We start from the raw sequence: 10903 nt of genomic DNA on the forward strand, positions 1-10903 counted from the left end.
AGGATTCAAGCATACTTCGTTGTTGTTGTTCAGTTCCATTAGGCACTGTTAGGTTGTTAGCCATGACTCACAGAGACCCTATGGTCAATAAGTCAAAATTTTCCTCTATCCTGCAGCATCTTCACAGTCTCCACCATGCAGTCACTATGTCAGTGAAACTTTACCACCCTTGCCCCTAAGGAGCACCTTGGCTGTACCTTCTCCAAGACGTGTATGTATGTAAGACAGTCCATAGGATATTCAGTACTCTTCTCCAACAGCACAAATCAAAGGTATCAATCCTTCTTCTGTCATCCTTATTCACTGTCCAGCTCTCAGATACATAGTAGGTGACTAGCAATATCATGGCCTGAATCAGGCACACCTTAAGTCTGTAAACTGATATCATTGCTTTCCAGGACTTTGGAGAGGCCCCTGAAAGTCGACTTTCCCAATGCGTACATCTCCTGATCTTGTGACTGCTGGTACCAAGGGTGTTGACTGTGGATCCAAGGAAGATGAAATTGCTGACGATCAATCTTTTCTCTACTTACTATGTCTTTGCCTTTTGGCCCAGGATGAGGAGTTTTGTTTTCTCAACGTTGAGATGCAATCCATATTGAAGGCTGTAGCTCTTCACCTTCTGCAGCCTCAAGTCCTCCTCGCATTCAGTAAACAAGATTGTGTCATGTGCATCATGCAGGTTGTGGATGAATTTTCCTTCAATACTGACGCCACATTCTTCATAAACTCCAGCTTTCCTAATGATTTGGTCAACACACAGATTGAATAGATATAGAGAAAGGATATAATCTTGACACACTCCTTTCTTAATTTTAAACCATGGAGTGTTCCTTTGCTCTGTTCGGACAACTGCTTCTTGGTCTAGGTATAGATTTCATATTAATGTAAGTTAAGTGTTCTTGAATTCTTGTTCTTTTCAGTGTTATAGTTTATGATCCACACGTTCCACTTTAGGTTAGCAATAGTTTATTGCAAACCGTGTGCACCACTCAGGGGCAAGAATTTAGTCTTCCAGCAAAGCTCTTACCTGTACAGATTCTTCTGCAGGCCATTGCATATTCACCAATATCAGGAAGGCACCCTTTGAACCCATGCTCTGGGGCCAAGACCCTGCTGCCAGACAGCTCTGGTCCATGTGACCCCTTTGGACATTTTTCAGTTTAACTATTTTCCTGGCCCCAAACGTGCTCTCTGACCCTTCTCAGTGGAGACACATTTACTCACCCAGCAGGCTCATACAGCCCATTCTCCTGGGGGTCAGCTGTTTGGCTGTCCTGAGTTCTCCTGGGGCCAATCTGGTATCTCATGAGGGATGTAGGAAGAGAGTGTGCTTGAAACCTAGGTGGAGAGTTGCTGTCTGGATAGCCCATACTTTGTTTGTTACACAGACCAATGGGGTGGGCGGATCTGGGTCTCATGGAGTGTCAGTCAAGTCTAGCACAGCTCTTCACACACATGCCATACACAAGTCAACACATACAGGTTCAAATCCTTACCGTCATGCTTACTCACAATGCATGATGGGTACTACTTTAATGAAACTAAGCCTTAGTGAGCTAACCCACAAAAGGGCAATAAAGTCCAGTTGTAGCCGACTTCAAATAATAATATAAAAGTGGTACATTTAGCACCATGTTGGACACATGTTAAATCTTAAGTACATAGGAATTAAGATCCCTGGGTGATGCAAGGAGCCCTGGTGGTGCAGTGGTTAAGTTATCAGCTCCTAATCAAAGTTTGCTGGTTTGAACCCACCACCCATTCTACTTCTGTAAAGGTAGTTTGCTTCAGTAAAGACATGGCTGCCTTAGAAACCTGATGGGCTGTTCCACAAACTGTGCTATAATCCCAAAGGCACACAGTTCAAATCTACTAGCTGCCTCACGGGAGTAGGATGGGCAATCTTCTCCTGTGCGTTTAATTGTCTCTGAAAATCTGCCGAAGGGTCAGCTATAGATCTGTTCCAACTTGATGGCACACAACAACAACAACAACAACTCTGTCCTACAGGGTCGCTATGAGTTGAAGGTGACTTAATGACAGTGGGAACTGGGAACAAATGGTCTCTGCTTGGTTAGTAACCAAAAGGTAGGAATTTTCAATCCATCCAGTGACACAAAACACTCAAATAATGTAAATTTACAGCTATTTGAAACCTCTATGGGGTGCAGTTCTACTCAGAAACACAAAAGGTCACCATGAGATGGAAGGCAATGGGTTTGGTTTTTATTATTATTAGTTCTCTCACTTGGGTCCACAGTCAACATTCTTGGTACCAGCATCCAGGAAATCAAAAGATGAATTGCACTGGGAAAATCTGCTGTCAGGGACCTCTCCAGAGTACTGAAGAGTAATGATGTCAGTCTAGCGACTAAAAGTGCACCTGATTCAAGCCATGGTCTTCACAATTACTTGCTAAACCTCAGAGATCTGGACAACGACTAAGGATGACAGAAGAAGAATTGATGCCTTTGAGCTGTGGTGCTAGAGAAGAGTCTTGAACATACCATGGACTGCTAAGAGAACAAACAAGTTCATCCTGGAGAGGGTGAAACCAAGCTGCTCCTTGGAGACAAGGAATTGTAGCTCTGTCTCACATACTTTGGGCATGTTTCCAGGAGGGACCAGTCCTTGGAGAATGACATCATGCTTAGAAGAGTGAGGGGACAACACAAGAGAGGAAGACCCTGGATGAGATGGATTGACTCAGTGACTGGGGTAATGGTAGTAGGTGTGTCGGAGACAATGAAATTGGCTCAAGATAGAGCAGGGTTCAGAGCTGTTGTACACAGAGTCACTATGAGTCACAGGCAATTCGATGGTACATAACAACAACAACAACTATCAAAGCAGTGTTGAGTTGTTAAAGCAATTTCACAGACAAGTGCACTACATAGAAAATATTTTATTATAAAAAGCTCAGTTGCAGGGCACTCCAGGAGGAATAAGACTGCTCATACAATGCCCCTTCTTTGCCATGACACAGGGAGACTCAGCAAGTGTACCAATCAGGGTGATTATCTTATTCACTGTGCGCCCCAAGTTCACCAGGCGTTGGGCCCTCAGAAAGCCAAGAGCATTATGGGTTCTGAGAGCTTCCCCGGGGCCTCATCCCTCTCAGTCACCACACCTCTTGCTTCACTTAATTCATGAAAATGCTCCAGGCCTTTTCTATAAAGCTGAGCCCCATTTCCTACCCACGGCTGAAGGTTCCAGTAAGGAAAGCAAAGGCTGAAGTTGTTTTCTTTTGGAAGCCACAGTCCTAGTGGAAGCAACATGAAAACCACCACAAGCTGGACCAGGTGCTGGGTGTCCTTTCTTACTGAGCAAGGGGAGCGTTCTGGTCAATGGTTCTGAGTTGAGGGAGGTTGAAGGAGGATATGTGGACGCCAGGCCCTTGGGTGAGACAAAACACAAGGTTTAGGGGAACCTCACTTCCCAGTTGGCCTGCTGCATAAATTCTGTGAAAACACAGAGTCGCTCACACACACACACAGAACCACTACACTCATCCTTTGTCCCATTCAAGAGTTCAATCTGCATCGGTCCCTCTGCTTTTGATGTGGCTGAAGTGGCTTTGTGTGGAGTCTGTGATGCTGAGTGTGTGAGGACCGAAGGGCACGAGGCTGAGGCGGCCACTCAGTCAGGCGGCCGGGTATCCGGGGCCTTCTCCTGGACCTCGTCGTACTGGGGAGGGGGCGTCAGGGGCTCAATGGACGGAGGAGGCACGTTCTTATCCGGGAGGTTGATCCTAAAGTCTTTGAGGTGAAGCTTTTCAAACTTAATCCTCCGAACTTTCAGAGGCTTCAGGCATTTGGCCAGCTTGGAGTTCTGTCTGTCGGGAGGGTTCCCCTGGCCGGCCTCCACGTCGGCCCTGGTGCTGGTGGGCATGTTCTCGTCCAGCCACGTCAAGGACTCATAGGAAGGGAGGGAGATACTCATCCTGGGGTTCTGGCCCAATTCCCTCACTTCTGAGTAGTTTGTGTTCATCACTTCCTCATAGCTGGGGACGTAGTACCTTGAGGAGGCCTCCTCCTCCTCCTGGCTGCAAGACAAGAGACAGTGACAGGCAGAATATTAGACACCCACTCAGGTCACACGCCAAAGGACCCACATGCCCTCATTAACACTGAGTCCTTCAGGCCTCACACATCAGCCATGGAAAACAACACATGGGGCCTAGAAGTAATAACACTTCTAACGTTTCCTGTCGGGCGGGGAGCTCTGGTGGCATAATCCATAGAGAACTGTGCTGCTAACGCAATGGTTGTGGTTTGAATCCACCAGCTACTTTAAGGAGAAAGAGGGGTGAATCTCTTCCCATTTGATTTACAGCCTCAAATCCACTGGAGGGTCAGCTATAACTTGGCTCTAACTCAACGGGAAAGAATTTGTGTGGTGTTGGTCTTGTGAGTTTGTTTGAATGGACTAGGTACTGTCCTCCATTTAGAAGCCAGTTCTGTTTTTCTAACAACACTATATGAGGGCAGGTGGCCCAGGGGTAGAATCTTCCCCTTCCCACCAGGAAACCTGGCTTTGATTCCAGCCAGTAGACCTCATGGCACAGCCACCACCTCTCTGTCAGCAGAGGCTTGTGTGGTGCTGTGATACTGAGCAGGTTTCAGGGGAGCTCTTAGCCTATGAAGGAGTCGGAAGAAAGGCCTGGCAATCTACTCCCAAACACCAGCCCACAAAAGCCCTGAGGTTCATAATAATCATACTGTGCATGAGGTTACCAGAGCCCAGGGGTTTATTCATAATGGTAGCTAACACTATGATGTAGGTGTCTTAAAGAGGGTGAAACCAAGTTCCTCCTTGGAGGCTAGGATTTTGAAGCTCCATCTCACATACTTTGGGCACATGGCCAGGAGGAGGATATCATGCTCAGAAGGATGGAGAGATAGCACAGGAGAGAAAGACCTAAGATAAGATTGATTGATACAGTAACTGGGGTAATGGGGATAGGTGTGTTGGAGTCAGTGAGACTGGCTCAGGACAGGGCAGGCTTCAGAGCTGTTGTACATAGGGTCACTATGTGTTGCAGACTTGACGGCACATAACAACAATGACACAAGTACTATTAGTATCTCTATTTTATTGATGAAGAAACTGAAACATTTTTAGGCATTATGTTGTTGTTGTGTGCCATCGAATCAGAATGGACCCACAGCTGACACTCCAGCAGGTTTTCAGAGGCAGTGAATCATGAGGAAGGAGACCGCCTTCTCCTGAGGAGCAGCTTGTGGATTTGAACCACGTGCCTTTGGGTTTTGGTGCAGCTTCTCACCAGTAGGCCACAAGAGTTTGGTAAGTACTATACTGGGTATTTAACCCCTCTAATTGCAATCCTTACATTTGAAATAAAGCCATTTGGACTACAGCAATGCTCTGGAGGCCCTCTGACCAATGGCAACATGAAAAATGTAGCTGCCAATTTGAAGCATAATGATTGTACCCAAGACTACTACAAGGAATATTCAAAATATGAAATTTACATTTATCTCAAATTACCCTCTAATTTCATTTTGGAGTTCACCATGAAATTTCAAGGCCAGGTCAGGGTCTCAGCCTTATTCTCATTTGGCTGTTGGGAGGGAAATAAAAAATATAGGACAAGCTCTACATATTATTGTTGATTGCCATTGAGTCCAGCACAACTCATAGCAACCCTATGAACAAAGGGCCTGAAGCCCTTCTATAACTATCGTCATTTATCAAAGTTCATAGAGTTTCGAGGCATGTTGTTTAGGAAGTGGATGCCACTCCTGCTTTTAAACCTGTCTTAAACTGGGGGCTCTACCAAACACTATGGACTATGGGGTAACCATTATGGAATATGCCACCCTAATGGCACAAGGTTCAGCATCACAGCAACCCAAGGTTACCTCAGTACAATACTGCCCTTGAATTAGCTCTCAGTGGGACCCTATCCACAATAGGATCAGAAATTCTGTGACCGTATGGTGTTTACTGGTTGACTGTTAGAAGTAGATGGAAAAAAAAAAAAGTAGATGGCCAGGCCTTTCTTCCGAGTCCATCTTATATCTGGAAGCTCCACTGAAACCTGTTCAGCATCCTAATAGCCAGCCTCCACTGACGGATGGGCTGTGCTTGAGATGCACTGACCCGGAATTGAACCTGGGTTTTTTTCATGTCAGAGGAGAATTCAACCACTGAACCAACAAAGCCTTTTGTATATTAAATAGGAAGTAAAGTAGCTATTTTACAAGACCCTACATTTGAACCTGGTGAGTGACAATGGTCAACATCAGAAATCTCATTTGGTTTTGCAGATTATGGTTAAGAGAGTTGTGTGTGTTACTAACCTAAAAGTTGTGCCTCTCTCATGGTTCAAATCCACCTGCAGCCCCATGGATTTACATACGAAGTGTAAAGGGACTCAGAAGTCGCCTGAAGGGTCAGCTATGAGTTGGTTCTAACTTGAGTGGGTGGTTGCTAACCCTGACATCCAACTTTCCATCCTAACCTCACTTCTCTAGCTGGCCTCATGCTGCTTGGTTCATCACTAGGTTGAGTAATTCTGGGTGGCTATTATGTTCCTCCTTTGCCCTCTTCTGAATAATTAAGCATTGTCTTTTATGATCAGAAAATTTGCTTAATTTTTCCCAAATGAAAATAATTCCACTCCCACTGCAAAATTAAGACAAAGTGGTTGTAGAAAATGCAAATAGCACACAAAAATCTCATGAAGAAGGTTAAGGCCTTGCAGTGATGGGACTTTATGTCAACTTGTTCAGGTCTTGGTACTCATATATATTATGAAACATTCTTCCAGGTCGTGTAACCTGGTATGTCTGTCTACTTGCTGTACAGAGGTAACTCGTGGTTGCTGTGAAGCCGAACACTGTGACACTGAGGAGTCAGATGCGAGAATGGTTACCCATGGTGGACAGTGTTTGGTGTAGCTCCCTGATTAAAACAAGCTTGGAAGCAGGAGTGGCATCCACTTTCACAATAGTTTGCCTCTGGAAACCCTATGAACCTGGAGAAAGGACGAAAGTTATACAGGAGGTGTCCAGGACTTCCGTTCATAGACTCGCTATAAGTCACCTGTGACAAAATTGTGATGGGATTGCTGGCTGTGGCCTGGAACCTCCACTCTGGGACTTTGGCTGTTTGCTGCATCTGATGGCAGTCCTGATGGGCATGTAAGAAAGGTTTTTGGGGTTGTGTCTGATGTGTATTGCTGCTCTTTTCCCTTCAAGAGTGGGAATCCTTGAGCCTTTGCCTAGGGTGAAAATCTTCTCAAAGGCATTGGCTTTAAAACCCCGCAGGGGGATGGGATGGGACTGCTGGCTGGGGCCTGGAACCTCTGCTCTGGGACTTAGGTTGTGTGCTGCATCTGATGGCTAGAACTCCATCAACTGGCTATATCATAATTTGACTTGACGAATGGATGATAGTGGGAGAAAAGATAGACAATCTCCTCTTGTGTGATTTATAGCCTCTGAAAACCTACTGAAGGGTGAGTTACGAATTGGTTCTGACTCGACAAAAATGAGAGAGAAAAAATGGGTATTAAGGTTGTTTCTAAGTTTTTGTTATTTTAGACAATGCTCTAATAAATGTTCTGGTATAAACTCCTCTGTACTCTTGGGTGATTGTGTAATAAATTCTTAAGGACAGAACGATAGGGACAGACATCTCTAAAACCATCCCTCACTGTGACACTTCTTCAGGAAAATTATATCAATATTCCCATCAGCAGCCCATCTTCCCTCAACTCTCTAACATCTTGGCCACTTTGATAAGCAAAAGACAAAATGACTAATCAGTGTGAACATCTACTGGCTGAACCTCTGTGAAAAGCTTGGTCATTTCCTTTGTCCATTCCCTACGGTGTGTCCATCTGTCATATTCATTTGGAAGAGCGCTTTTATAACAGAGTATTAATCTCTACCACATTTTCTCTAAGTGATCATTTATTTTTTAAAAACCTGTTTGTGGCATTTCTGGACAAACATAACACTTCCTGCCGATTGTAGTGATTTAAAGTATGGCCCCCCAAAAGCTATGTCTAAGTCTTAACCACTTGTACCTGTGAGTGTGACCTTATTTGGAAAAAGGGTTTTTGCAAATGTGATTAAAATGAAGGATCTCAAGGAGAGATCACCCCAGATTAAGGGGCTGGGTACTTAAATCCAATGGCAAGTGTCCTTACAATATGTTTTCATAGAAATACCACAAGGGGGTGTCTTTAATAAACAGAAATTATTTTGTCACAATTTTGGAAGCTAGAACTCTAGAGGAAGGCTCTCTTCCCACTGGGTCTGGAGAAAGGTCCTTGCTCTTCGGCTCCTAAGTGATCGTTATCTTTCTGGCATCTAGCTACCCTATCTCTGCTGGCTTCTCCATGCCTAATTTCTTTTTATCTTTCAAAGGTGTCTGGTTTAAAACATCCCCTGCACTGATATGTCCTCTTAATATAACAGAGAAATCCCATTTCCAAATGAGATTACAACCACAGGTATAGGGGTTAGGGCTCCTAACTAATTTCTGAAGGACAACATTTTAATCCAGAACAGAAGCAAAGAGACAGAAGAGGTCAAACCCAGGCAGGGCAAGAGGCCACGAAAGGACAGAGATACAGTCCTGCTTCCACCAGCCAAGGAACATCAGGAGCCATTAAAAGCTAGAAGTGGTGAGAAAAGATTCTCCCCTGGAGCTTTGGATGAGCTGGACCTGCTAATCACCTTGCTTTATAATTTCTGCCCTCCCAAATAATGGCAGACATTGCTGTTGTTTTATTAGTGGTCATGACAGCCCTAGGAAGTTAATCCAGTTAACGTCAAATCCAAGCACAAATCTCTCTCTCTCTCCCTCTCCCCTTCCACCTCTACCAATCTTTGTGATGAATGGACAGAAACAAGTCTGGAGCTCTGTTTTCCCCAGGCCATGATCTGCTTCCTTCCACGTGTCCAAATCTTGTCACAGCAGTAATCCATTCACTCTACATCCTCTGGGAAGCAGCTCTACTCCAGCACGACAGTTATTTGTAAAATTACAAAATAGTTTATAGAAGGTGATGTAAGAAAAATAGGAGCCCTGGTGGCACAGTGGTTAAACATTTCGCTGCTAAACTAAACAGTCAGTGGTTTGAAAGCATCAGCCATGGAAGAAAGTTAAGGTAATCTGCATCTGTGAAGATTACAGTCTTGGGAACTCCCTGGAGTCATTCTATACGGCTCTGCCAGAGCTCCAAGCCAAAGTCACTGCTTCTGAGTCAATTCCAACCCTCAGCGACCCTCCGTCAGGATCCTAAAGCTGCACATCTTACGGGAGAAGACTGTCTTATGTTTCTCTTGTGGAGCGGCCAGTGGATTTAAACTGCTGACCTATTATGCACCGTGACTCCCCGGCCCCTCCACTGCCCTACAGTTCTTGTTGAGTGTGCTCTGAGTCAGAACCGACTCATGCCTGACCCTCCAGTGGGTTTTCAGAGGCTGTATATCACACGGGAGGGGGTTACCCATCCTTCTGTCACAGAGCAACTGGTGGACTTGAAATGCATGCCCTTAGGACTATGGCGCAGCTTCTCACCACTAGGCCACCAGCACACTTTACAGGGTCACTAGAAGTTAGAAATGGCTCAACAGCAACGGGCTTGGGTTTAACGGAGGAAAATGGGACTGCAAAGCCTCTTAGGATAAAATCTTTTCTTCACTGAGCATGGGTGACTGGGTGTGTGAGCACCTTGCTCTGAGGAGGGGCTGGTCCTCACCTGTCTTCCTCTTGGGCGTGAGGCTCCATCTCTGCCTGGTGCTGGATCCGTGCAATCTCCTCGCCCTGCCGCTGCTTCCTCTTGTCCCGGATGCTCAGGCAGATGGACAGCAGCAGCAGCATCACGCCGGCCCCGACCAGCACGTAGGCCACGGAGAAGGTCTTGCTCTTGAGAAGACCACCACCCGTCTCTGTCTTGTTCCCCTGGGCCCCTGGCTTGTCTGAGCCGCTGAACCCGGGCACCAGGTTCCACATGGCCATGATGACCCCCAGGACCAGCATGCCCAGGCCAATGGCGGTCAGTGCATAGTGCGACCCGTTGGCCTTGGACTGGGCCATCATGCCCGCAGGAGCTGATCAAGGCCCAGTGAAAAGAAAGAAAGAAAAACAAAAACAAAACTAGATCCAAACAGCGGCCCCAACAAAACCGCCTTAAATGCACTCACTAAAACTGCGGGCGCCGCACTAGAAAAACATCAGTCAAACTCTTGAGGGATGGGTCCAAGCACACGTGAGGCATCCTGAGCAGACAGCTACAGTCAGGAGGTCTGGAAGGAGAGCAGAAAGGGAGAGAGAAGCGTCACTCCAAGCGGACACACTCCTCTGGAAGGAGCTGAGGGCAGCGCTGAGCCACCGCTCTGGCTGGGCCTCCCTCTGATGCATTCCAGATGTCTTGCGCATTCTCAGAGCTGCAAACGGTGGCTGGCCTGCCCATCCCCACCCAAAAAGGAAAAGCCAGATCGTTCCCTGCAGGAGGCCAGAAAGGTCAGCGCTCCGGCCATTCAAACACTGTATGGAATTTAATGAAGTGGACTGGACTCCCAGCTCTCACTGGGTCCAGTGAGGAGAGTGAACAAACTCCTGGTGTGAAGGAGCTGTGATCACGAGTTCTAATGGAACCACCAGGGTGGCAGGCATCTGTCAGGACCCAGCCCATGTTCAAACACCCTCCTGCTGTTTGTGCACCACCCTCAGTAGCTCCCTGCAGGAGAAAATCTATGCTGTTTAGCATGAAGCATAAGGTCACTTCAACCTGGCTCTCTGCCTCTCCCACTTCTTCTCTCTTTGCATCTTCTGCTAGCAAACTGGCAGTCGTCCCCACACCCCAGCTCCTAGATGTTACTGGAAGAGGTAGGGCGGCACTGCCACTTCTTTGCAT

The 10903-nt window shown here is 46.3% G+C and overlaps 1 protein-coding gene across 1 annotated transcript; it reads right to left on the bottom strand.

Moving 5' to 3' along the window:
- Positions 1-3642: 3642 nt before the first annotated feature.
- On the bottom strand, positions 3643-10086 carry TMEM51 (transmembrane protein 51). The gene is made up of 2 exons (XM_006883631.1): positions 9746-10086; positions 3643-4048 (listed from the first exon to the last, which is right to left on the bottom strand). The coding sequence occupies exons 1-2, from the start codon at positions 10084-10086 to the stop codon at positions 3643-3645; spliced, it is 747 nt and encodes a 248-aa protein (XP_006883693.1).
- Between the last annotated feature and the right edge of the window lie 817 nt (positions 10087-10903).

The sequence above is a fragment of the Elephantulus edwardii genome, unplaced genomic scaffold (assembly GCF_000299155.1).
Source record: "Elephantulus edwardii isolate Elephantulus edwardi_28Jun2011 unplaced genomic scaffold, EleEdw1.0 scaffold00028, whole genome shotgun sequence".
NCBI lineage: Eukaryota > Metazoa > Chordata > Mammalia > Macroscelidea > Macroscelididae > Elephantulus > Elephantulus edwardii.